Below are 27,550 nucleotides of genomic sequence, written 5' to 3'. Positions count from 1 at the left end.
GGTGTCCCCCAAAAGCTCATGTGTGAGACAATGCAAGAGGTTTACAGGAGAAAGGATTGTTTTGGAGAGCCTTAACCCAGGCAGGGAATTAACCCCTGATGGGATTAACTGCTGGTGGCTGAAGGCAGGTGGGGTGTGGCTGGGGAGGCGGCGTTGGGGCGGGGCCTTTGGGGCTGTGTTCTGTATCTGGGGAGGGGATCCTCTCTGCTGTCTGACCATCACATGAGCCGCCTCCCTCTGCCACACTCTCCCACCAGGATGTTCAGCCTCCCCTCAAGCCCCGAGGAATGGAGCTCAGTCTATGGACTGAGATTGCTGAAAATGTGAGCCCCCAAATAAACTTTTCCTCCTCTAAAATTGTTCTGGTCAGGTCTTTAGTCACGGCTGTGAAAGAGCTGCCTTAACAGAAATTGGTACCAAGAAGGTCACCACTGCCGTGTCTAACCTGACCGTGTGGTTCAGAAGGCTTTGGAGCTTCTTGAATTGGTGGGAGGATTTAGGTGTTTAGCAGTGCAAACTGGAAATGCTTTAGATTGTATTAGGGAGAGCTTAAAGGCCGACTCTGGGGGTAGCTTGGAAGACCAGAAAGCCACCAAGCCCAAGGACAGTGAAGACAGGGCTCAAGGCTTAGAGGAGGAGGAGGACTCGCGGTAACTGGACTGGAGGCCACCTGGGGCATTTTCTGGCTGAGAAGTCGTCTGAATTTTGCCTGTGTCCTGAGACTTTCTTTGGGTTAATTTTAAAGGTGATGGACTTCTTAGTCTGGCAGAAGACATTTCTAGGCAGCAGAGCGTCCAGGCAGTGGCTTGGGTATTGCTGGTGGCTTTTCTTCAGGAGCAGAAAGTAGAACAGAAAGATTTGAAAAATTAGGACTTGAAAGGTGGGAGTAAAACTGGGGCTAAGGAAGCTGCACTTGTTAAAGACTTTACCCAAACGAAAGAAGTGCCAGAGATTTTGCCCAGAGACAATAAAGCAGACGGCTTGAAGGCATCTCAGGAATGGGCAAGATCACATCCCTCTCAGACTCAAGGGAGTAAAAGTACAAATTCTCTTGAGAAGAAATGAGTGGGGAATCCATGCACAAGGAGGCCTGGGAAGTCGTGTGTGTGTGTGTGTGTGTGTGTGTGTGTGTGTGTGGTGCTGGGGACTGCACCCTGGGCCTTGTGCACGCGAGGCGAGCCCTCTACTCACAGAGCCCCTAGGAAGGTCTTCCCACATGCTCAGCTACCAGGCACTCAGGCAGCGGCAGCCGGGGTCCCTGGAGGATTGGCTACTGCTGAGATGGCGGAGACCTGGGCATCGACCACAGGGTGCAGGTTCTGCAGGAGAGCAGGGTGCTGGAGTGAGGGGTCAGGGAGGCCTGGGATCTCAAAGGAAGGCCTGGGAGGCCAGGCAGAGTGCAGCAGGGTCAGAGCCCTGCAGCCACCCCCTGGGAGGGCAGTGTGTGGAGATGTGAGGAGGAAGCCAAAGCTGCAGGAGCCGAGCAGACAAGCCCACAGAAGGCCACCTGGGCTGCCAACAGAAGCTCATGACCATCTCATGATGGCACCATCCACAGGCATGGAGCCACACGGCCCCTGGGCAGAACCTCACCATGCCCTGTGCTCCAGATGCTGGACACAGAACTGCAGGACCTGTTGCCCAGCTGGATTCCAGTCTTGCTTGGGTCCCGTCCCTTCTTTCTGTGCCCCTGTGTTTCTGAATGGAAATGTTTGGCCGGTACCTTTATATACTGGGTCCTTGTAAATCACTTTTGACTTGACAAGAGCTCGTGATGTGAGCGTGCCCTGAGTCTCAGAGGAGACTCTGGACTTGAACTTTGGGCACTCTTGGAAATGGACCAAAGGTACTCTGCATTGTGAGGGTCATGAGCTTCTGGGGGCAGGGGAGGAATGTTATGGTTTGGATGTGACGTGTCCCCCAAAACTTATGTGTGAGACAACACAAGAAGGTTTAGAGAAGAAATGATTGGGTTGTGACAGCCTTCACCCAATCAGTGGGTTATTTCCTGATGGTATTAACTGAGTGGAAACTGCGGGCGGTGGGGTGTGGCTGGACGGGGAGGAACTGGGGTGCCCTTGGGGTATGTATTTTGTATCTGTAGAGTCTAGTTTCCTGATCCACACACAGGCTGCTTCCCTCCACCACACAATTCCACCACGGTGTTCTGCCTCACCTCAGCCTGAGGAATGGAGCCCAGTCTGTGGACTGAATTGTGAGCCCCCAAATAAACTTTTCTTCCTCTACAACTGTTCTGGCCAGGTCTTTTAGCCACAGCAGTGAAAAAGCTGACTAAAACACCAGGTGTCCAGAATGGTGGACAAAGACGCACAAACACACAACAGAACGCTGTTCAGCCTTGACAAAAAGGGAAACCCTGCCCTTTGGGACAGCATGGATGGAACTAGACGTCACTATGTTAAATGAAGTAAACCAGGCACAGAGAGACAAGCCCACAGACCACACCCTCAGGTGACCCTGCAGCAGTTACAGAGAACAGTTTTGCCAGGAACTGGGGTAAAATGGTGAGATTTTGGTCAAAGGACACAGAACCTCAGACAGGAGGCATCAATTCTGGAGGTCTGTCACCCAGCGTGGGACCATAGTGGATAATGTATTATGTACTATAGAGTTGCCAAGGGGATAGATCTTGAATGCTGAGCAGGTGAGGTGGTGGACATGGGAACTGGGCTTTATGCCAGAACAAGAGAAGGCAAAAATCCTCCCAATCCTGATTTTCGGGGGGCCCATGGTTGGTGATGCTGTATGAAGGAATGCAACAGCCCTGCCCACACCTTGGCATTAGACCTGGAAGACCTCCAAAACTGTAAGATCACACCTCTATGTTGTTTAAAGTGTGTGGCTTTGTTGTAGTAGCAAAACAAAACTAATACATACTCCTGTGCTGCAGACTCACCTTAGCCTCAGTGTTTCCCGTCCCCAGAGCCCTGAAGACACAAGTTTTCTAAATTCACCAAGAGGCAACAGTCCAATATGCTCCTCCTTAACATGGAACACCCTGGAGGTCTAGAGAAACACACACTGCCCGGAATGACAGTGAAAGTCACGACCCATGACACAAAGCCCTTACCTGGGCCAGCCCGATCTAGGCACCTGTCACATGTCCTCTCATTTCACCTTCAAAACAACCTTTTAATTGCCTCCATGTACTCACAGGGGAAGTGGGACACTTGAATGAGTGGCCCAGGCGAGACAGGTCCTGAGTGGTGGGGGATGGCTCTCCATATTTTATTGAGTAAGGAAAAAAAAAACATAGTGCAGAATATAATGCATATTAGAGTTCTGTTTATATAAAAACTATATATACAGTGTCTATACATATGCAAGTAGTATATGTATAATTCAAAACTCTTTGTATCTCTATATATAAATATGGAAACTCTAGAAAGTCAAATTCCAAATTATCACTTTTAATTTTAGACACTTCCACGTTGTTTCGATGAGCAAGTACGAATGCTGAGACAGATCTACAGAAAGCACTGCAACACTCTGAGACACTCACACACCTGGAGGGCACCTGGGGACCCATCAGGGCTCCTCCTTGAGGGCACCACCCAGGGGAAGAAAACGCCTCTCTGCAAGTCCAGAGGGCAACGCCACAAATACCAGGAGCCCAACAGATGTCCCTGCCCGAGTGGAGCATGGCACCGTTCCCCACAGTGACATGCCCCAGGGATCCCGCCCAGCCCTCTCCACACTCCTCCTGTCCCTCCACAGCACATCCACGGCCAGGCAGTAGAAACTGGCGTGGTAATGTCCATGGGGGTGACGTGGGAAACTGCTCAGGACCTCAGGTTAGGTGAGGAAAGCAAGACAGGACACGTGAACGTGCTTGGATTTCGATTCTGCATGGTCACCATGGGGGTCACAGCAACCACAGGGAGGGACAACGCCCTCTGGATAGAAGGTCACATGGCATCACAGAAGGACACGAGGGGTCTCACACACAGAAAGTGCAAATAGTGACGAAAGAGTGTGCGGAAGACCTCAGCAGCCGTGCCCTGCAGCCACCAGCAGCAGGGACTCCGCAGACACGCAGGCAGACACCTGGGCAGACACGCGGGGCCAGGGGAGTGTGGGTGGACACACTGTGCAGGTGGTCCACCTGGCCAGAAGGGTCATGATCTCAAAGGTGACAAAACTTTTGACTTTGTGATTTCCACTTCTAAGAATCCAAGAAAATAATTAGAAATTCAAATACATGCTAAGAAATGAAGACGTCCACTGTAACACAATCCATAATAAACCCAAAGGAAACTTAAAGGCCCAATCTAAAGAAAGTAGCTAAGCAAAGTAGTCACTGTGTTCCACATGAGGGTCATTAGAAAGTCGCTGATGCAGAGCAACTCTGCTCCTAAGACCCCACGTGAGAAGAAGAGAGAGACCCCAAGACCAAGGCTGGAGCAGGCAAGGAACGCTGGGAAGCCGCGGGCCGGGAAGGAGGAGCCCCACCTGGGACACCCGGAGGAGGCAGAGAGTGCACACGCCGCTTTCCTCCTCCTGACTTCCCCATGGCCGATGTGCTGAGTGACCGTGCCTTCAGGAGAACACACGGCACGCCCCTCCACACTCCTAGAAGCCCCTCCACCCGGGCTGCCCCCTCCAGGCTGGGCTCTCCTCCGCCTGCTCCTCACTTCCTGTCTGTGCAACTGCCTCCCCTCCATACCCTGTCAGAGTGCAACCCCACAGAGGGAGTCACGGGGGACACACACGCCTCGCAGAGCTCAGGGGCTTTCAGAAGATCCAGACAGAAAACCAACATCCCCCATTCCAACAGCAAAAAACATGCCCCCAGGAGACCCAGGGACCCGCTTTGGAGGAAGGCAGCAGTTCTGATGGAGATGTGTGGAGGTGACTGCGGAGCTGGGGCAGGAAGGAGGGGAGCATGTTACAGGCAGAGAGAAGGACACTCCTCGCAGGGGAACAGCTCGAGCAAAGGCCCAGCAGTGCCTGGTCGTAGTGCAGGGGTGGCACCCAGGATGGGTCATGGCCCTTGCCTGCCAAGCCACAGAAACTGGGCCTGGGGACAGCCTGCCCACTGTCCCGGCGGCAACGTGCAGTTCATGACGGGAGTCACAGCAGATGTGGAGAAAGGGTTTTAGCTCCACGGGTCCCCTGGATCCACCAAGAAACCAGGGATTCCAGAGCCCCGTTCTGGGGCTTTAACTGACCTTTGTCCTGAACCAGCACCTCCAGCTCCTCCCGAATACCATCGTACCAGCTTGTGATGTCCACATGGAGGGAGTAGTCACAGCAGGACTTGGTGTCGGCCGCTTCATGCCACTTCTCAAAGGAAGTCAGCAGGCTGGACCCGGGTTCAGGAACAACATGGTCAACTGGGACAGAGAAAAGTGTGTCATGACGCTTAGGACCCACATTCTCCCATCTGCATCACCTCCATCACCACCCCACACCCCATCAGCATCACCCCACCACTGTTACCATGACTACCACCACCTCCATCACCCCCCATCATCCCCATCAATGCCACCCCATCTCCATGATTATCATCCCATCCTCATTATGGTCAGTGTTGTCACTGTCACCATCATTGCACAACCTTCACCAATGGCATCTTCACCCCCACCTTTAGGCTGCACCACCATCGTGACCACCACCGCCATCACCACCATCCATCCAATGCCCACTACATGCACCACAGCAGCACAAAGGATTTATGAACACCTTGCTTAAGCCTCACGGTCATCCTAAGGAGTGAAGGGTAACAACCCCATTTGGGCCAGGTGCAGTGGCTCATGCAACTCAGGAGGCTGAGGCAGGAGAACTGCAAGTTCAAGACCAGCCTCGGCTACTTAGCAAGATCCTAGGCAACTTAGCAAGACCCTGTCTCAAAATAAGAAAATATAAAATAGGATGTGGCTCAGTGGTAAAGCACCCTGGGTTCAATCCCCAGAAGGAAGGAAGGGAGGAAGGAAAAACTGAGGCTCAAAGGGGGCCAAGGGCTTATCCAAGGTCCCATAACTGGCCAGAGGTAGGAGGAGCCTCTCGGAGACCTGACAGAATTCTGATCTCTCCACTCAGCAGCCTTGGCCCAGAACGTCAAGGTCAAAGGTCTCTAAGGGCAAAGGAAAGGCAACCTTGTCCCTCTTTTTCAAATAACATCTAAAACATAAAGTAGCTCAAAAAGGCGTGTCTTCAACCTCGGCTGACCTCCCCTGCCGCTCTGGCTACCGCCTGCTTCTCTCTGCACACGGCCGGACGTCATGAAGATGGCCACAGACAGCAGCCTCTGCTCCCTCCTGCCTCCCTCCCGTCGGAGGCATCAGCTGCTGGTTGGGCCTTGGCGACCCAGGCCTGAGGGAACCCGAGCCTCTCTGTCCTCGGGTCACAGAGCGCCAGCCCTTCTCCTCACCTCACTCTCTGTCCCCATGCTGGCACAACCTCTGCTCTTCCTGGCCTCTCCTCAGACCCCCCCTCTGCTCGCGCCTTAGTGATCACACCCCAGGCTGGTCCCAGAACCTCTCCACACACACACCCCTCACGCAAACTCCACTTCCTCGGAGCTGTGGAACTCTGTGCCCGCTGTGTCCTGGCCACCCACAGGGTGACTCAAAACCAAAGTGCCCCAGACCTCCTGCAGTGCTGCCCACCCGACCCCGGCTGTGGGTGACACAGGGATGTAGCATCTCACGGTCCTTCGGCCACAGGGTGAGGGCTCGTCCCGCCACCTCCCTCCCTCCCATCCCCATGTCCACCCCATGATGATACTGCTGACGCTGCCCATGTGCCCCTGGACCAGCCCACTGCCGTCCACCACCTCGGCCAAGCCACCCTTGTGTATCGGCAAACTGCTGTGGGCACTTCCTGGCCAATCTGATCACACCACTACCTGCGGGATCCTTCCAAAGCTGCAGAGGAAACCGCACAAAATTCTCCCATGAGGCTCAGCACTGTCCCCATCCCTCCTCAGGTCTTCCTTGCAGTCCTGTCCCTCCGTCTCTGCGGGGTGCAGAGGGCCTTCCCTCATCTCCACTGTGAGAGCTGTGCCCCCCAGGACTCTGTGCGCCCTTCCTCCTCCCAGCGATCTGCTCCCCTCCCACCCCCCCATCGACTCCGCCATCTTCAGACCCCGGCCGGGATGTGGCTTCTTCAGGGCAGCCGTCTCGGAGCCCCAGCCCTGTTCAGGTTTTGTCCCTTTTTTTCGCAGCCTAGTCACCATTAACAGTCCCATGTGGCTGAGCAGGGGTTCCTGACAGGGCCAGCCCCTGGAGGACAAGCCTCGGTCCTGCAGCTGTCCATCCGCCCCACAGCCTGGCCTTCAGCGCCTCCCATGAGCATCTGCTGAAGAAACAGGGTGGGGCTGGGGGCCCGCCCATCCCCTATGGCCCTCTGTGTCCTCACGGCCCTTGGGCACACTCGAGGCCCTTGAAGCACAAAGCAAACCGCCTTTGAGGGTGTCGGGGGAGGACCCCAGATTCAGGGCTCCCCCAGGATGTCACAGTGGGTGATGGGGGAAGAGCAAGGGGGACCCCAGGGATCCTGGCCCCTAGCCCAGGGCTCTGCACTGTACTACAGGATCTCACCTATGTCTCCCCAACACCTTTAGGGGTTCAATCATGAGGCCCATGCTGCAGACCAGGCTGAGGACAGGCCTCGCTCCTACAGCGGGGGGGCAACAAGTCCAAGTCTGTCCAGGGCCAAGGCCTGGCTCCTCCCACTGTCCCCCAGCAGGTGCAAGTGCCACCTGTTGGAAAGGGATCAGGACTTTGCTTGTCTGTGCCCTGAGCCGGCCCTCCTCTGTGGCTAGTGCAGCCATGGAGGATGCTGCCAAGGGTCACCTGGGAGAGAGGAGACGGCAGGGTCCAGCCAGTTCAGGACAGCCGGGGCAATCGCACAGCGTGACAGTTAAAGAACACATATAATCCACTGCCGCCTGCTTAGTCATTTCCCAAGGTGGGACCCCAGCAGAGGCAGCTTCTCAAGCAAAACAGAACAAAACCAGGCTGCCAGGGAGACAGAGGAGGAGGCCGGCTCCCCACACAGGCCACGGAGGCCGGGTGGTACCATCTGTCCGTGAGTCTCCATGCCCACCGTGGTTCACTGAGGGCAGAGGGTACTCCCAGTGACTGGGCTTGGCCACGTGGCTCACACCAGTCACAGAACATGGGCGGACACTGGGGTGTGAGCAAAGAGACGAGGTGGCAGGAGGGAGGCAAGTCTCTGCCAGACCCTCGTGCACACCGCCGACGGCCACGGGAAGGGTGCTGCTCAAGACTCAGGGCTGCTGTGGTTTGCAGATGGCCTGCCTATGTCCCCAAGGGTCTGTGTGTTGGAAGCTCGAATCTCAGGGTGACCGTGTTGGGAAGTGGCAGGACCTCTAAGAGGTGGGGACTGCTGGAAGGTGATTAGGCCACTGGAGGCACATGCTCAGAAGGAATCGATGCTAGTCATTGCGACTCAACCAGGGGGACCCTCACCAGAGACTGAATCAAGTGTCTTATCCAATCTCAGATTTTCAGCCTCCCACACTGTGAGCTACACAAGCCTCTTTTCTTTATAAAGTACCTACCTGGGGTATCTTACTATGGCAATGGAAAACATTTAATAGGCAGACTGTTACGCAGCACTATCACAGCATTATTTACAGCAATACTGACCGATACGCCCTCTTCCTAGCTATGTAAACTGGGGCAAATTACCTCAACTCTCCGAGCCTCCATCCTGCATCATTATAACACCCATGTCACGGTTTCCAAAACTCTGGCCATCCTCACAGATTCTTTGTGTGATACCTTTAAATCTGTTTATCTTCTAAGCATCTAAACACCAATTTCAATCTCAGTCTAGGCAATGATAATAACCAGGATGCGCCAGTAATTTTATTTCAATACATTCCAAAATGGGTTCTGAAAGTTTTACTGTCTGTATTGCTTTGTAGACACTGAGCTGCGTTGGGGGACCACAGTGAGAAGGAGATGAAATGGCCCTGAGCTCAGTGACTGGTCTGCACTGGGCCCCAGGGTGCTGCTCATGGTGATGGAGAACCTAGGGCCTGCAACTCACTGATCATAGTGGTCCCGCCCACCAGCGCTGCTCTGGTGCCCTGGAAGAAGTCATCGGCCGCCGTCATCCCCTGGCAGGGCTTCTGCAGATAGGTGTTGACGTCAATCCCTCCGGGAATGACCATCCGCCCATTGGCCTCGATGGTCTTCACTCCACCAGGAACAATCAGGTTCTCTCCTATTTGCCTGGAGACAAACAACAGACGGGACCTTGGTTCTTAAAAGCAAACTGGGCAGTCAGCTTAGCAGCTTCAGGCCCACTAAGTAAACACACCTGAGCCAGGTCACCCAGGGCCGCAGGTGGGTGGAGGGCACTCAGGCAGGGCCTGCCCTCCAGGGGAGCACACTCGAATGTAAGCACCTTGTTGGAATGCGGCAGGGCAGAGGGCCGGGGGCACAGGGAGCTGTTTCACCTGGCTGGTTCTCCAGGAAGGCTTCTCAGGGGGACGGAGGACTGGGTCCAACCAGGCAGAGCCAGCCTCTCCATCACGGGATGCTGGGCTGTCTGAACAGCCAGTCTCTCAGGGGAGTGGTCGGCTTTGGGCAATGGGGGTGCAGAGTGGAGCATCACCTAGCAAGACTGTGAAAAGTCCCCTTGGCTTTATGAGCTTTCAGGGACACTGATGGGGGCCGAGTTGCATCCCCCGAATCCACAGGAAGCCCCAGCCCCAGCAACTCAGAGAGTGACTGACTGTACTTGGAGACAGGACCCTTGCAGAGGTGATTAAGTAAAATGAGGTCATTGGGGTGAGCCCTAATCCGATCCATCTGGTGTCCCTAGGAGATCAGGACACAGACACACACAGAGGACTGCCTAAGGACCCAGGGAGACATGCCATTTGCAGGCCAAGGAGAGCCCTCAGGAGGAGCCAGCCCTGCCAACACCTGGACTCGCAGCCTCTCAATTATTTGTGAGAAATAGATTCCTGTTGTTGAAGCCGCCCGTCGGGGGCCTTTCACGGTAGCCTGAGCGGCCAAGCACACGGCCCCTGGCTTCTCATTTCAGCAGAACTGGAGGAGCAAGGGCCTCAGGAAAGCTACTCAAGCCCTCTGGGCATGTAAGACAAAACTGAGGTCACCTTAAACACCACAGCGAGGGACTATGGCGGGGGAGGCCAGTGTTTCCAGACAGGCTGAGGTCACCTCCCTGCTGTGAAACTTCCTGCAGGAGGAAGGTCCCAGACAATCGACGGCCTGGCCCCGTGAGCCCCGCAAAAGCCCCGCGGAGACTTACATGACACCCAGTGATGCCTGTTCTATTTGTTGGAACCAGAGAAAGGAGATGCCAGGGCACCAGCAGATTCTGAGCCAGAACCAGGCCAGGGACCCCAGGGCTTCCAAGGCTACCAACTGGCTGAGATCTGAGATCTGAATTTTTGTTTGCAAAAATAAAATCCAGGTATTCTGAACTCTTGGGATCAGGCCATCACATAAGAACACCAGTCATCAGGCTTAAGAAAATACTGCTGCAGTGACCAAAGGATCAAGCCCAGAACAGAATTCACCTCCTGGGCAAAAGCAGCAGCCCTGGCCCTACAGGAGCCTGGGCAAGGCTGGTCCGGGCTGGCGGGGCAGAGAGAGGGCTCCAGCCACGGCTCCTCGCAGAGCTGGGCACATCCTGGTCTCCCTGAGCTGGAAAGAACCCAGCAAAGCACAAAGCCAGGCTCAAGGGGAGCACCCAGGAAACTGTCCCACCAGCTCCACCGCAGGTGCCACCGCCCCCAACTACCAACCCTCCCCTGCACAGCTGGCTTGAGTGCATGGAAACTCTGGGTCCTTCTGCCACCCTCTCCAAACACGTGGGCTGGTGCCAGGAGCCGAAGGAAAGGGCCTCTGGAGGACACTGACCCTAACAGAGAGCAGCTGCCCTTCCTGGAGGCCTGCTGGGGAGTGGAGACTCCTCTAAGCACTCACCCATGATGTCACCTGGGCTCCCAGCTAACTTCTAAAGAAGACAGGTAATGTACCCAATGCTAACTGCAAAGGTGCAGGGCCACTCAGTAAGTCAGCAGGGGCAGCAGACCTGAGGCTCAGTCCTACACGCCACTGCCCCAGAGACAGCCCGGTGTGAATGGCGCCTGTGACTCGGTCACCACACCAAGGTCCCGGTGAGGGGCCCTGTCGTACCTCCACCAACCTCTCCAGTCTCCCACTAACATCCCCACAAGGGAGGAGGTCCACTGGGCCAAAGGGGGCGCAGATCTGAGACAGGCACCTAGACTGGTCCAAGGTCACACAGCAAGTCCAGGTGGGCCTGGGAGGCCCCAAGTCTAAGAACAGGACCTGCCCCGGCTGACTGCCTCCCGGACACAGGAGCAGCACATTCCCCTCAGACGGGGACTGAACTGATGGGGACCCCGTGAGTCAGGAGGAAGACGCAGTCAATGGCACACACCAGCAACAAGTCCGGAAAAGGAGGACAGAGGAAGCTCAGCTCGCCTCAGACATGCCACCACTGTGGCAGGAGGAAACCCTGCGTGACCAGCATCTGAATCACCATGCTCGGTGAACCAGGCAGAATCCTCCACGAATCACAGCTCACTGCACCCTAATAGCTGAATGGCTCTTAGAAAACTCTGCCAAGGGTCTCAAACAGAAGGACTCTTGGTGTTTACTAAAGTAAACAAAAACTGAGCCTCTGTATGCCTGGGTCAGCACAGGCCACTCCAGCCCTACTCTTCTCAGCCAGTAGGCTGCATGCTAGAAAGGACCCCCTAAGTCCTGCAAGGCACTCAGTCATGGTCACCCTCTCTGCTTCACAGAGCAGGAAGAGGAATACCAAAGCTCAGAGAGGCCTTTAGCACTGGGGTGCAAGCAAAATAGGGTTCTGAGTCAGAGGACTGGACAGATACTGAATTTACAGAACTGCCTGTTTCCCAAACAGCCTGGCCAGCCAAAGTCCTAAGGCTCCAGGTGCTCCTGCATACAGCAAGCACTCAAGAAATGCAGCTCAGCCCATGACCACTGGGCTCCACAGGTCCCCAAAAGGATGGAAGCACAAGTGACCAGCTCCAACCTCAAGCAGCAGGTGGCCAGAATGGCTACCCCATCAGCAGCTCCCTGGTGACTTTGCCCTCAGGCCTTGAAGCCCTGGAGGCCAAGGGGCCCCAGCCTGGGCGGCTTCCTCTGATCTAAGCAGCAGTGCAGAAGAAGACCTCCTGCTCTGGACTTACCCAACCACACTGCATGGGTGCTCTGGGGCTCCAAACAACCCTCACCTTGACCTGGGGGTCCAGATTCACTTTGCTTTTCCTCGTCAGCACTCTGGGGCACCTACTATGGTCCAGGCCATGCTCCAGAGTGGGGAGGCCTTACTGCCCTGGCCAAGGGACAGACACCACGTGAGGGAGGCTGTGACAGATGGCAGCTCATGGCCATAGGGAAGGGGGAATGCAGCCAGGCCATCCCCGGGCAGGGAAGTGCCCTGAGGAGACATCACGTGGAGCTGGCAATGCAATGCGGGGACAGGCGTTCCACGGAGGGGCTGGGGTGCACAGCTCCCAAGTGGGAGTGAGCTGACCGTGCACACAAGAGTGAGCTGGGGGGGGGGGAGATGGCAGGGAGGAGGCCGCTGTCCAGAACTAGAGCAGGGGATGGGGAGGCAGAGACTCTGAACTTTCAGGGGGCACGATGCACCCACTAACCCCGGCTTCCTTTACCCCCACCCCCATCACAGCATGTGCCCCCCTCCCCGGCAGGCTGGCTTGTTACCAAGTCTGCATCCTGTCTGACCTCCCCGTGCCCCCAGCCCCCTGCACTCTCCTTCCTGCACCAACAGCCCAAGCCGGTCGCAGACAGTCTCCTCCTCTGCTCTTCTAGATGCCCAGGGAAGAGGCCGTGAGTCCAGGCCACGTCCCCATCACCAGCCAGTAAAATGCTGGAGGCCACGGAGAAACCACTGCCTGGCGTTATGGGCGGAACTGTCCCCAAACCACGCCAAAGCCCCAACACCCCCCACCCACCCCCTGTGACTTTTGGAGATGAGGCTTCAAGGAGATAATTAAGCCTAAATGGGTCATCAAGGTGCATCCCTAACCCAACAGAACCAGTATCCTGATAAGGAGGGAGACGCCTGGGCAGCACAAAGAAAGGCCATCTGAGGACAGTGAGAAGGAGGCCCCAGGCCAGCAGGGAGTGAGGCCCAGGAGGGACCATCCCTGCGGGCACTGACCAGGGCTTCCAGGCTCCACACGGTGAGTTCCTGTTGTTGAAGTCACCCGGCCTGCATCACTGAGTCACAGTGTCCCAGGGGGCTCCTACCCTGGGGTCAGCAATGGCAGGCTGAAAGGGAGCCCACAGGGAGACAGTAGGGAAACAGCAGAGCCAGGACTCTTCTGAGAGCCAGCCAAGGTCCCCATAGAGGCCCACTTCTCCCCTGATCCCCTCAACGAACCCCAGGAACGGCAGGCAGGTGGAAGGCAGGGCTGTGCTCAGCCAGGGGCTCTTGGGGGGGGACACAGGCCCTGTCCCCAGCCCACCCTGCAACTGGGCTCAGTGCTTAGCCCCACTGGCCCCTCATGCCCCTAATATAAAACACAACACCTGGGCTGGGGTTGGGGCTCAGCGGTAGAGCGCTCGCCTAGCATGTGTGAGGCCCTGGGTTCGATCCTCAGCACCACATATAAGTAAATAAATAAAGGCATTGTGTCCAACTAAAACAACAAAAAAAATCTTTAAAAACACCCCAAAAACACTACATCTGCATTTCACAGCCTGAGTGTGAGCATTAAAGGCAATAGGCACCCTGAGGAGTATCAGCAAGCCTGGGACAACGGAGGGTCCCCCAGCACACCTGGCCCCTGCTCTAGCTCACCCCGGCCCCTGCTCCACCCAGTCTGACGTCCCCAGTCTGGAGCTCTGAAATACAGGAGCACAGCACGGCCACTCTGGCAGAACACCAGCAAGGCCAGGCCACCTGGAGGAACAGATTCTTAGGTGTGTCCTGCTCAACCCACTTTATGAGCCCGTCTTCCAAGTAGACATCGGCATAAAAGGACTGGTCCTCGTTGACGATCCGTCCACCTTTGATGAGGAGTCGGTCACTCTGAAAAGCAAAGCAGAGTTTTAAGTGTCACTGGGGGAAAGTCAGGGGAATGGTTTTCTTTCAACTTTTAACAATAAAACTCTCAAATATCTTCAAAGGTAAAGAAAGGGCACTGAAACCCCCCCAACCCCCCCCCACTTCAACCCTCCTCCACCAATGCTCCATCTTCTCACCCCACCTCCTTCCCTCCTCAATGCTTTGCATTTTCCCCAGAAGTATTTCAAAACAAAACCCAAACATGGGATCATTCCTCCTTTAGATACTTCAGTACCTTCTCCAACCAGGAAGGGCCTCCTAAGGAGCCCTCACCACAGCCCACTACTCCAGCTAACCCCATCCACCTCCTCCTTCATCTCCGCCCAGGACACACCATATTCGGTTTTACTGTATTGTCTCAGAAATGTCTGTGTCACTGGGATGCACCTGCCCTGTGGGTCTCTGCTGTCTCCTCCCTTCTAAATGTCATTCACTAGTTGAAGACACAGCGTCATTTATAGGTCAGGAACTTCTTAAGGCATTTCTGAATATGACGGTGATCAACTCAGAGACACTGTGCAGATAATGAAAAGACTGTGCAATGAACCCTGCCCCTCCTGCACATGCACCAGGTCACTCAGACGCTTGTCTTCTTTGTCCTCCTGTCTGTTCCAAAGCCGTGACTCTAGGACACACATACACACACTCATCCAGGCAGTGATCACTCCTGGCCCAGGCCCTGGGAGCCACGGGAAACCAGGCAGAGTTGGGATCTGCTCCCTGAGGCTGGCTGATGAGAGTCATGGGATAGAAGGTGGCCCAGGAGGGGAAGGGCAGGAACAGAGTGAGGGGCCGTCATGCTTACCTGGGGGTGCAGGTAGGGCAAGCTAAAACCTACTAAATAAGACCGGCTGAACCAAACAAAGGGCTGAAAAGGGGGGCGGCCAGGAATGTCGAGTGACCTGCCAGGCCAGAGGCAGAGAGTCCAAGAACAGAAAAGAACAGAGCTCCATCCTTTTGGATTTTACCATAAGCACATCCCAAGTTAGGGCATGGTCTTCATTACCACAATTTTTAAAAGTCTGCCAAACACCACATCGCATGGCTACGTGATAAGTTAGTTATGGCCCCACTGTTTGGCCCTTCAGTTATTTTCTGTTTTCCACAGCGAGGCAGTCAGCTGCACCAAACCTCCTTGTGCACAACTTTTCCGTGGTTAGGATGCTGTGTCAGGCCAAATTCTCAGAAGCTTAACAACTGAGTCCAACAGCACAAACCTTATTTACGGCCCCTGATAAATGTGACTGAACTGCTTCCCCAAGAGTACTGCCCAATTTGCCAGGTATGGGAACACCAAGTGCCTTTGCTTATCATTAATATTTGTTAATTTCCATTTTTTTGGAGCTTAAATTTTTCCAGTGTGGTTATTTTCTATTTTCATTATCTTCAAGTTGCTCTCAAGGCCCCCATCCCTTGTGTGGGGAGAGAGCCAGTAAATGTTAAGAATTCAGTGCAACCACTTCTGCCGGGAATGAGAGGTTCCCCCCACCACCCGAAGCAGAGCTTGCCACAAAAACATGATAAAGGGACAACCGGGCTCAATTCCACCAGGACCCCTCAGGAAGCTGAGAAAATGCACTACAGAGGGTCCCAGAGGACACGGTCCAGTGGTCCCAATGGTCCCCTGGCATCTACCGTGAGAGGCAGGCAGAGATGCTCTGCCCAGAAGAGGTCAAGCCAGACTAAGCAACGGGGAAACTTTCTGAGAAGAAACAGTCTGCAGCCAGAACTCCCAGGTGGGTTCTGGTCTCAGTGTTATATTTTCCTCAGTGTGAAAGCCAAGGTCAGCAAGACCCCAATTAGTCTGCCCTCCCACTATCTATTCCGGCATGGCTCTGCTCAGGGTCACTCATCTGAGAGCCCTCCCCTCGCCTGCCCACCAGCTGCCCTGCCCCTCACCCCTCGTGTTTGCACAGCACTCATCACAGTAATCTGACATACTACATATGTACCTGTCTGGCTACCATGTGGCTGTTTCCACTGGATTCCAAGCTGTGATGTGCCACCGGGGGATGTGCAAGGCACAACCACACAAGGGACCAAGCATGGGTTGGCACCACCTAGAGTTCTCTTCTCCCTACAGATGCTCTCACTAGACTTAGCTCCATGAGGGAAGGGACTCTTGCTTCTTCACCGCTACACCTTCAAGACCTTGGACCCGCTTGGCCAGATGGGTGGGTGGATGGGTGGATGGATGGACAGATGATGACGGATGGACAGATGGTGGACAAATGGACAGATGGATGGATGGAAACGTTGAAGGATGGATAGATGGATAGATTACAGGCAGGATGGATGAATGGGTAGATGGCAGGCAGGATGGCAGGATGGATGGATGGATACCTAAACTGGTTCTTGGAAAATGAATGGGTGGAGATGAAGAGAAAAGGCCTCAGAGCCACAAGTCAAGGAAGAGAGTGTGAAATGGCGTGTCCTGCTTCCTGGAGAAAGGGGATTCCAGAGCAGTCACTCCACGCCCAACAACCTGCCCTGAATCCCTAACAGGGAGCCAGTCATGATTTGTGCATCTGCAAGGAAGACACCCACCAAGCACACCTTCTCTGTGGCTGCCTGCCCTGAACGGACTGGGTGGGGCACTGATCTGACCTCGATAGAAATGCAGTTCCAGACAGGTGTGGCCTCCAATGTCACGCTCCTGATGCAGTTTTCCTAACTCCCTACCCGTGTGTAGGCCACTAAGCCACACTGCATCACATTTCTAGACATTTTCATGCTCTGGAATTTATGACACCCCACAAGCAGATGGAATCTAACTACACTCCAAGGTCAGACCCAGGGGCCTCCCGTTCTAAGGAATGTGTAAAATCTCAGGCTGCACACCAAACAGAGGGAATGTCACTACACACATATACCAAGACATTATAGATACATTATTTATATGTAAATATTTTTATTTTAAACATAAAATTCACACATTTGAAAATAAAAAAGGACTCATGCCCTCTGACCCGGAATCTAGTGCTGTCCATTTGTCCCCAGGAAAATAGCCCTAAACGAGTCCAGGATTTATATGCAAAGATCAGATCCAGACTCAGTTACAATGGTGTAACCACATCACTACCCCTCAGCTGGTCAATATTTTACAGAAGTTTCAAGGACAAAGACAATAAGATGTTATGTGAAAAACCAAACTGCAAAACTCTCCACTGGCAGAATTCAAGGGGAGTGGGTCTTTCTGGCAGGAACTGACACCTCCCCAGCAGGCCCTGGGGCCCCCACTGCGGTGTCCCTGGCAGGACAACGTACACGCATCCCAACACTCCCCGCCCTGCATGAGCTGGGCACTGCATGAGGGGCCTGGAGACCCCTGTGACTTCACCTTATGTCTCCATCAACAGGCCAAGGACCCTCCTCGAAATGTCGCAGATCTTTGCTGAGCAGCTGGAGGAGGTGGCAGACAGGGGCCAGGGAAGAGAGAGGAGGAGATGGGACACTTGAAAAGAGAGGGAGTGAGAAGGAGGGTGAAAAAGGGTAATGAAGAGGTTAGAAAGGAAGGAGAGGATGGGGGGAAGGCAGGCAGACAGACCATACATCTCTCCTGAAATCCTGACCTGCTGCCTGGGCATGGACACATGCCAGGTACAACGCCTGCATGGCACAGGTGGTGCTGGAAGGACACCTTGCGAGGGTCACCTAAGCCCTGGCGCTGGGCAGCAGTGGAGTCTCCTGCCAGTGTCTTTTGAGTTGGAAGACGGCCCAGCAAGGCGCAGGCTCATCTCCAGACCTGCCCTATCTCCCAGCAGCCCAATGGGGGAAGAGCAGCTGTGGGCAGGTGTCATTGGTCACTTCACTACATGAACTGTTCTATCCAGCTCCGCTTAGGGACATCTGCCTCCAGGCCTCAGGCCTTCCTAACCAATCAATCAACAGCAAAACACACCACAGTCGGCCCCTGCTGGGGGCAGGGAGGTCTGGATCACAGGGAAGCCTCTGTATCGCTGTCCAGGCCAGCAAAGCTCTCAAGTGCCCTGGGCTCTGCTCTCTCTCCCACATGGTGGGAATGGAACCTGTCCCCTGCACACAGACCCAAAAGGCGGCCCTCAGGAGACACACAAAATCCATTAAGGTCTGGGGGTCCTCAGAGGAAAATAAGACATGCTGTTCTCCAAACCAACACTTATCCAAAAATCACTGGTTTAGCAACTTTGGCTATCTGGAAATAGCAGAGAACCAAGGCTGTCATTACAGATTTGGAGGAAGACAGTGACCGTGTCATCAAGGAGGGGACATTGACCTGAGTTCTGAAATATGGGCAGAAATTCATTAAGCTGGAAAAAAACAGAGAAATGGAGAACACTCCCGCAAAATGAATAATATACATAGTGTCCCCAGAGTCCAGGTGAGGTGCCCTGGGTGAGGAAGAGGTGGGCCATGTGCTGTCCGTGGTGCTGAAACGCACTGGCCACAGCACAGGGAGGGAGGCTGATGTCTCTCCTGCTCACCCAGCCTTGGAGCTCCTCACCGCTCCCCTGTCAGCTGGTAAGTCTGAACTCTTTACGTCTCCATGAAACCCAGGTAATAACACTTAGACGTTTCACAGTGGAGGTGCCAGGCCCCAATGTCACCCTTCCAATCCCTAATGCTCCTCTCCCACCCCAGGAAGGAAAGGGAGGGCACGCCCCATGTCCTCTCCCTACAATGCCCCCTAATGCTGACATGGAGCCTAGGACCAATGCACAGGTGTCCACACCAGGTCTCAGAGGTCCCCCATTGCGGGACGCTGGCCCAGCCATCCTTGGGAAGGGGGGCAAGCGTGAGTATCTGCTAGTCAGATTCTGCCTCATGCCACTGCCGCCTCCTGGGTTGCTTTCCTGGAGAGAGTGGCAAACACCACAGGCTGGCAGGAATCAGTTGGTTGGTCCCCTTGGATTGCCACGTTTGCTGCAAGCTCAGACCTGTTTCCATGACAACAGCAGTCATGACACCAGGACCTCCGGTCCTGTCCTGCCTGCAGAGGTCTGGGAAATACTCCCTGCAGATGGAGTGTCTGTCTCCGGACCCCAGGAGTGGGCTGGAGAGGGATGCTAACTACACTGATAGCTGGTATCTAGGCCTCCACCCATGTCTGTGTTTCTGTGCCTCTGCTTCTTACCTCTTACCAAAAATCTGGACAGAAAAGCTCCACTTTTAAAAAGTCATGCTCCTCGAGCCTGGGCAGGCGCCAGTCCTGCAGCACAGGGTCCGCATGCTCCACTCGCAAGTCACACGGGAGTTATAGACAAGGAAACTTAGAGAACTCGAGTGAAATTTCTCAAGGTAAGACCCAAGAGAGGGTGAGCCAGAATTTGAACCTAGCCCTACCCGGCACCTATACAGTGACCACCCACTGGCCTCTGTGCAATGAATGCTCTCGTGACTAGGCCTAGATGACCTGTCTGAGCCTTAGCTCTGCCCCTCTGAGATGGAGTAAGAAACACCACTACCCACCACGCACAGACCTGGCACAACACCCGCCCTGGACTGTGGTGAATGTGGTCAGAGCAGGTAAGGGAGATAAAAGGCTCTGAAGGCCTCAAACGACTCTCGGGGGTAAGATACTCAACACAGACCCCGTCACCCAGTTGACACTGGCCGTGCCCCCAGCCAGCCAGGCCCCTTCACCCTTGTTACCTCACTGAGCACTCAGTTAACCGAGATGCAACTGGCTATGGCTCAGGACGCGGGTGGGAGGCCAGACAGTGGGGTTCTGAGTGGCCTCAGGCCTCCCAATCCTACAAGGTGGGCAAGTTCACCGCTCTGCCCCACTTTCCCATGTAATGCAGAGGGTTATCTTGGAAATTACATGAATTAACACATGAATAGCACCTAGAAGGCCGCCTGATTTTTTAACATCCTTGCAACATGGGGAGACGGATCTCATTCAAACGCTCGGCCTCACCTTCACTTCCCTGTCACCTCTCACGCCATGTCTGAACCACTCTTTGCCGTAACAGAACAGCTGAGACTGGGTGACAAATAAACAACTGAAGTGGTTTTGGCTCGTGGCTGTGGAGGCTGGGAAGTCCAGAGCACGGAGCTGGGTCCTCACAAGGACCTGGCAGAAGGCAGAGGGCAAGAGAGCAAGAGGGACCAAGTCACTTTTATAGAAAGCCCACTCTGTGGTGACCAGCCCAGCCCATGAGGGCCACATTAGTGCCACTGTGAGAGTCACCCATGACCTTCTGGCCCAAGGACCGTGGGGACACATCTGTCCCACAGCACACCTGCAGCCCTGGTCTTGTGTCCACCCTGGAAACATTCCCACAACCACCTGTTCCTGCTGCTCCTGCCCCAGGCCCCCTCACCACAGGTCTCCCTGCTGAAGGCCAGAGGGCCTTTGTGAAACACATCCAGCCAGCCTCAGCCCCGCCAGCTCGGCCCCCAGCCTCCTCCTGGCCTTGCTACCTGTCCTCAGCCTTGGCCCACCCTTCTCGTCCATTCACGATACCCCCAGCCTCCCTAAATGCACCTGCCCAGTCCTGAGCTTGTACCCACGCCTTCCTGCAGCCTGGTCACCTGCTCCGCCCATTGACTTCCACCTCCCCATCATGTAAAGTGTCCTGACTCCAGGACCAGGGGTCACTCCGTGGAGTCTCCTCCGGTTAGCACTGGTCATGAGGCTCCAAGTTCCAGCTCACGTTGACACATACCTCCCAGGAGGCTGTGGGGTCCTTGTCCTGATGCCAGGATGAGAGCTGGTCTCACAGAGCTCTGAGCTGCCTGACCTCAGTGGGCTCCAGTTTCCTCATCTGTTAATGCAACTAGTCAAAGTGACCCACAGGATCACTTAGGATCATAGGTAAAAGTGCTCCCTACACTGAACATGGGGCTGTGAAATTCAACATTCTGTGCCACTTGCTCTAAGTTCAGGCATTTGAGGAAGCAGAAAAAAAAAATGTCTCCTCATTAAAGTTTCATTTTGAAAGTTTGATTCTGAATGCCTTCCGGGGACTTGAGGAACAGCACTGTGGAGGAGAGAAGCTGAGGGCAGGTGGAGGGCACTCCACGTGCAGGGTGACCAAGAACAGAGCTGCCCAAGGGCAAGCAAGGCAGGCTGTCTGGTGAAGTGGTGATCTCCCTGTCCCCGGAGGAATGCAAGGAGAGGGCACGTGGAATCCCTGCATGAGCAGGGGGTGGGGAGAAGCAATGGACAGTCCTTCCTGCCTCCTCAAATTCACAAACAGAATATTTACACAATTTAAAAGGTTCCCTTCCAATTTGAGGTTACAGAAAGGAGATGTGTGCTGAGATGTGATGAGGGATTAAGCCCTAAGGGTCTACGAATATGATGTCATAAAGAGCATGTGGCAGCATAGCCTGGGGACAGGCACAGACTTTCCTCAAATGGTACGCTGCTCTGCATCAGATCACTGAGTCTTCTCATGGAATTGACCCCAGCGTGTGGCACCAAGTCATCAGTGGTGGCCAGGGCCCGGGGAGGAGGAGAGGGAGACACGGCAATCCAGCTCCTGGGGAAAGCTGCGGCTGTGAAGCTTCCTTTTCAGTGTGAGAGAATCAGCCAGCTCCGCCCCTCCCCACTGCCAAAGCACCGCTGCAGGAGCTTCTCTCTCTTATTTCTTCAAGATCCAAAAGCCCTTCCTGCAACCTCTTCCCTTGGACGGCGACTATGAAATGCTAAGTCCACAGACAGGGCGCTGTTAAGGAAGGCCAGCGCAGGCACGCCAAAACCCCAGGCGGCCAAAGGCACTGGCTTCATCCGCCCATTCACACTGCCCAGCGATGAGTCGATGAGTCGCCCTGAGCAGGAGTGCCCCAGAGAAAGCTGAGGACAGACCCCCTCCAGTCCAAGTATTCACGGTCAAGCAGAGCTGACAGACACAGAGACAAGCCAAGGACATGGAAGCAGGAAGCCACAGTCCCCAGCCCCAGGAGGAGCAGGCTCCACGGAGGATGGGCACAGCTGATATCAAGGCAGAGGCCCAGGGAGGGCAGTGTGGTCAGGGAGAAAGATGCCCGGAGCACAGCCAAGGAAGGAGAGAGGAGCTGCGACCCACATGTCCACTGCCCCCCCCCCCCATCAGGGGCTGTTTCCTAAACCATCTTCTCTATGAAGCATCCCTGCTCCCACCCCGTGCCACACCACCAATACCCACCAACTCAGAGTTGTCTTTTCCCAGAACAAAACCAACACTGGGCCATTACATCTCTCCAGCACAAGGGTCCTTAGCCTTCAGTGTTTGGGGGACACTGCCAACTGGTATAAAATTTTGCAACATCATCGAAGGGATTAAAGACCACTCAGCACCAACCCTGACAGGCCACTCACGCCCCAGCAGTCACGCCCCGGCATTCCTGGGTCTCTGGGACCTCCGTAGCTCCTGGTGGCATGGGCTGGCTCTTCAGCACCACGGTGCTGTCCGCGCCTGCTGCCCTCCTCTTACAGGCTGGAAGGCGCAGTCTGGGAAGGTTCCCTTCTCTGGTGGGAGCTTCCTGTTACTCCCAGCAAATTAGACTGCATGTAGCTCCTCTCTGCTTGTGAGAGACGCTGCCAAAACAACATGTGGCTGGAGCAACACAAACTTCCACGATGACCACAACTGGCAGCACATCTGCAGAGGACTTTCTCACTGTGCTCACAGCCACGGGCTGAGAAGCACAGGCTGGTGGGCCACCCTGCAGCCTCCTGTCCCTACAGCGCCTCATCTACTCGGGTCTCTAATCTCCACCTCTGGCTTTGCCCTTCACCCCATTCCAATCTGTATTCCTAGCTTCCCGCCCAGTTCAGTTTGGTGCTTCCCAATCTCTACTCAAGCTGAGGACCAATGCTGGGCCTTTTCTCCTTTGCACCCCCAACCCCCAAGCACCAACTTCACCCGGTGTCTGGACATTCCAGAACGTTCACATCTCATCTTCTTATCTCTCCAGAAAAAAATGTCTTCTCCCTATTGACTCAGGGCTTGATTGCATGACTTGCTCTGACCAGTGGACTATAGCAGACAGCAGTCAGGCCACACCGGAGCAGAAGTTTCTAAAGGCATTCCAAGTGCTGCCAGTCTCTCGGGCTCTGCTGCTCCTTCAGCCCAGGTCTCAGACTCACTGTCCACCTGCAGCCAGGGGCAAAGTTACAGCCAACCCACAGCACACATGTAGCATGAGCAAGAAATAAACATATGTCATTGATATCTTGAAACTGTGTGCTATGAAACAAAGCTGACACCGCAGTAATAACCATGACAGCTAACCCACATGGCAATTCCTATGTTCAGGCACTGTTCCAACCATCTTATATACACTGTCATTTAATTTTCAGGGGGAAAAAAATCTATGGGTTATTATTATTATTTTACAAACAAAATTTGTTTAGAAAAAAAATTGATACAGAGAATAGGTGAATTTCCCGAATTACACAGCTAGTAAGTGGAGCAACCAGGATGCAGACTCAGTCCGTCTTCAGAATCCACACTCTTACCTACTGCCCTTGTCATGCCATCCTCCCAGCTCAAGAACTTGCAATGGCTCCCTGTCACCCACAGAAGACCATCAAAATGCCCTGTAACTTAGAAGTAAATTATCCAGTCTAACTCTTTCACTATAAAGAAAAGGAATCCAAGGCCCAGGAAGACTCGCCCCAGACCAAATAACTCACTGGAGTCTGAGTCACACTTAGAACCAGGTATTATGTCCACTAAGTGAATTCTGCCAGACTCCCAAAGCCCTGCAGAATCGCTTTCAAGCTCAACTTCTGATTCAGCTGTATGAAGCTCCTCACTCTCTTCTCATAACGTTTACCCCCAGCCCAGGCCTTCTCCATGTGGCTCTCCCTGCCCATCCTGCTACCCCCTACTCCCCAGCAACCAGCACCTGGCCCACTCCAACCTCTGGGCCCAGAGAAGCCACCCCATTGCTTTGCCAGTGCTGGGTCCTCTCTGCTCTGAATTCCTCTTGACACCTGGGCTCTGTTTGGGTTTGCCCTTTGGCCATTCTTAGCTTGTTTCCTGTGGGTGAACGTTATCACCTAGATGGCAGGTTTCCTAATGCACCTTGCACAATTTAAAGAACACAGCAGATATGTGGTTAATACCTGCTCTAGCCAAAACTCCAAATTTTCATTTTTCAGAGAGGGAGCCTGAGGGTGGAGAGAGAAACTCTGACCTGTAGATATTTACTACGCGCCAAGCTCACTCATGTGCCATATTCCAAGTATCCCCTGGATTAAGGCTTGACCAAGTTCATTACAAGAAGCACATGTTTATGATTAAGGTGGCACAGTTGTGAAATGGGAGACATCACAACTCTGAGTCACTTTTATGTCCCCTCTGAGATGCTTTTAAATAATCTAATGTAAACAAATGATTTTTCCCTTAATATGGCCATTTTTCTCTTCTCCATCATCAACTCAACACAACTGAGAGCATTTGCTTAATTACTGTCAGGTTCATTCTCTGCTCTTTCCAGACCCTCAGTCCTGTATTCGACTTCTGTCTGATTTCACAACAGGCATGGCAAATCAAGCAATTGCAGGCATCTCAAACCCTTTGTGTAAAAAGCCAGGGATGACTGCACACCTACAGGACAGGGTGGTACCCTCAGGGCACAGCATGCCCCACAGGGATGTTTGTAGATTTGCACTTTAGAATAACTAACTCAGCTGAGTCAGCTCTACTGGATGGTCTTTCTTCCTGTCCATCTTCACTGTTTGATTGGATGTCAAACTTACATACACATTTATGTACCAAAGATATAAACTCTAGTTTATAAATACACACACACCAGTTTCACCGGGAGTGAAAGGAAGAGGCAAAGCATGGGTGTGATTTTCTCAGGGAGCCAAGCAGCTCACCTGCTCTTGCTACTTGAATGTGAACTTAAATGTCACAATCCAGTGCAAGAACTTGATATGCTGCAAATGTCTGTGCACCTCAGTTTACTCCTGGGGAAGCAAGGACGATGCGCCTGGCTGCCTGCCTCACAGCACTGTTCTCAGAACAAGGTGATGGTGAAATTCATGCTGAAAGCTGGACTACAGCAAGAGCTCACAGGGTGGGCACCCACGAGGCCTGACTGTTAACAACAGAAACCATAATCCCCATGGTGGAAACCTGGACTCCCCCCACCCCACGATGGAGCAGGCCTCCCCCTTTGGTGCTTCTGTCGGGAGCCCAGAGCTTCTACAGGCCAGGAAGCTATGTGCCTTTGTTTGCTGAGAGCCACACCCAGGATGTTCTTCTTGCTTAATGCTCAGTGGGCACAGAAACAGCTTCAGCTAAGTTAATCCCCGGCTGTGCCATTTATTTTAAAAAATAAAAGCCACAAATGAAATAGAGCTTCATCCATATTTCAAGCAGTCCATTGGTCCTTGGGGGCAGGAGCCAAGCGCCTGTGCCTTCCCCTCCTCCTCTTCCTTTCCCCTCCTCCTCTTCTACCAGGGGACTCCCAGCTGCATCTGGGAGAGCAAGTGCAAAGCCATCTCCCTCCCACTTGCCCTGGAGCCCAGCAAGTGCCAAGCACAGACCAGATGCTTGCCATTATTATTCACTCATCAAATGACTGCATAGAACAGGCTGGGGTGCAGCACTTGGAAAGCCATAACAGCCTCTAAGGAAAGGTCCTGGTCCCTGTCACCACATGTGCATTATCAACCAAGACCCTCAGGCAGTTGAAGGATCCTGAAGAAACCCCATCCAAGTCTACCCTCTCAGGTTTGTTATTTTCTCCTTAAAACCACAAATCTCTCTGGCTAGGGAGGGCTATCCGGATGAATGTAAAACTAAAATTTTCAGCATCTCTCCTCCCCATGTTTATGGGAACCACGTCCTGAGGCTGCTGGAACCAAACCTGAGGTTTTCCTTTACCCACATGTTGACTGTTTGCTTTGCATGAAGAACCAAAGCAGCAGGGAGCCAGGCAGCAAATCCAAAGCCCTGGAGGGCCAGGTGGACCCAGAGCACCTAAACACTCTGCTGCCTCCCCCCACCCGCAGCCCTTGATGCTCTTGGGTCTTGTTGGAGGAGGTACCCACTGTGGATATCAGAACATTGATGTGCAGAGAGGGGCCAGAGCAAAAGGCACACCCAGAGCCATCTGTTGCAAAAGGCTGGGCAGTTCATCTCAGCAGAGCCCACAGCAGGGGGCCCAGCACAGCTAGCCCAACTGTACAGATCCCCAGCCCAGGGCAGCATTTCCACACTCCTGCCTCAAAGACCATCTGGTAAACTTCCACCTGGGGCAGAGGGACCCAAGGTTCTTGCTCATGGGCCCCTCCACCACCTGCCTATCCTCCTAGGATCAGGGGCAGACTTCCCACAGCAGGCATCGCCTCAGAGGGACATTCTTGTGCTTTCTTTGTGCTGCCTGGCCTGGGCCACACACTCCTTCCCCGCACTCAGCCAACTAGTGTTTACAGATTGGCCCTAGGCCTCTGGGTCCCTAAGGCAGAGCATAGAGATGGATAAGTGTCCCAATCCCCTTTGACCAGGCAAGAATCTGAGCTGAGCCCACCAGGGATTTCCCAACTCAAGGCTCAGCCCAGTCAAGCAGATGCCGGGCAGTGCAGGGGAGGCCAAGGGTCCAGCTCCTCCCACCCTGTCCCCCTCCAAGGGCCGCTGCTGGGATTCAATAAAACAGGGCTAGTCTACACTGGCAGCTGTGTAGGGAGTGACAGCCTCCTCCTGACCCAGAATTCTGCATAAATGAGCAGGCTTGGTCCCAGATCCTCAGCCCTCAGGAGTCATCTGGGGGATTCCACTAGGCCTAGAACCCCGCCTCTCAGCACCTGGCTGCTCGGCCTGCCACCCAAGGTCCACAGTGCTAGTGGTGCCCATCACTCTGCAATGGCCTCCTCAACTCTGAGGCCAGGCAAGGAGTGGGGTGGAGGCTCCAGCTCGTGACCGCTGAGCCCTTGGCTCCCCATGGAGACAAAGCAAAAAGACCAGGGCTCCTTTGTTTCCGGCCACACCCAGGGACACAGTCTGCCGGCTCGGCCCACACTACCGTTCCCACCCTCCAGCAGCCCAGCCTCGGTGTGTTAACCCTTCCCGGGCCGCGGCCACCCGTGTCCGGCGAGAGGTTATTTTTAGCGGCGGGGAGGGTGGGCGCGGGCTTCCATCATGGCGCTGTCTCGCTGCCCGGACTTCCACCCCATCATTACGGGAGGGGAGTGGGAAGCGGCGATGGCGTTTTATCTTCCTCCTGGCGGCTGTGCGGTGCCAGGGCCGAAAGGTGCAGGGGCGCGCGCGCCAGGCTCAGCGCACCTCCCACCCTGCGGAGCCGAGGGAGGGGGCTCGGACCCTGCGCCCCTCCCTCTTTTGTTCAGCTCCGCATCCCCCCGTCACGCCATCCTCTGGCACATCCCGTAGGGGGAGGGGGCTGCACGCCCGCGGGGAGAGGGACCCGAGGCTCCAGCCCCGCCCCGCCATGTGGGGCTCCCCCCTTACTGTCCCCAGAGGCTGGGCGGGAGGGGGCTGCC

At 54.4% G+C, this 27,550-nt stretch overlaps 1 protein-coding gene across 1 annotated transcript in view; it reads right to left on the bottom strand.

Moving 5' to 3' along the window:
• Crmp1 (collapsin response mediator protein 1) overlaps positions 1 to 27,550 on the bottom strand; it is a 63,619-nt gene that overhangs the window by 30,624 nt on the left and 5,445 nt on the right. The window contains exons 2-4 of the mRNA XM_015481939.2: positions 14,000 to 14,088; positions 9,046 to 9,230; positions 5,193 to 5,357 (exon numbers count right to left, since the gene is read on the bottom strand). Of these exons, the coding sequence (XP_015337425.1) occupies positions 5,193 to 5,357; positions 9,046 to 9,230; positions 14,000 to 14,088 (439 nt within the window). The remainder of the gene's footprint in view (positions 1 to 5,192; positions 5,358 to 9,045; positions 9,231 to 13,999; positions 14,089 to 27,550) is intronic.

The sequence above is a fragment of the Marmota marmota genome, unplaced genomic scaffold (assembly GCF_001458135.2).
Source record: "Marmota marmota marmota unplaced genomic scaffold, marMar, whole genome shotgun sequence".
Taxonomy (NCBI): Eukaryota; Metazoa; Chordata; class Mammalia; order Rodentia; family Sciuridae; genus Marmota; species Marmota marmota.
The sequence above is the reverse complement of the archived record's forward strand: the minus strand, read 5'-3'. Positions and strand labels throughout refer to the sequence as shown.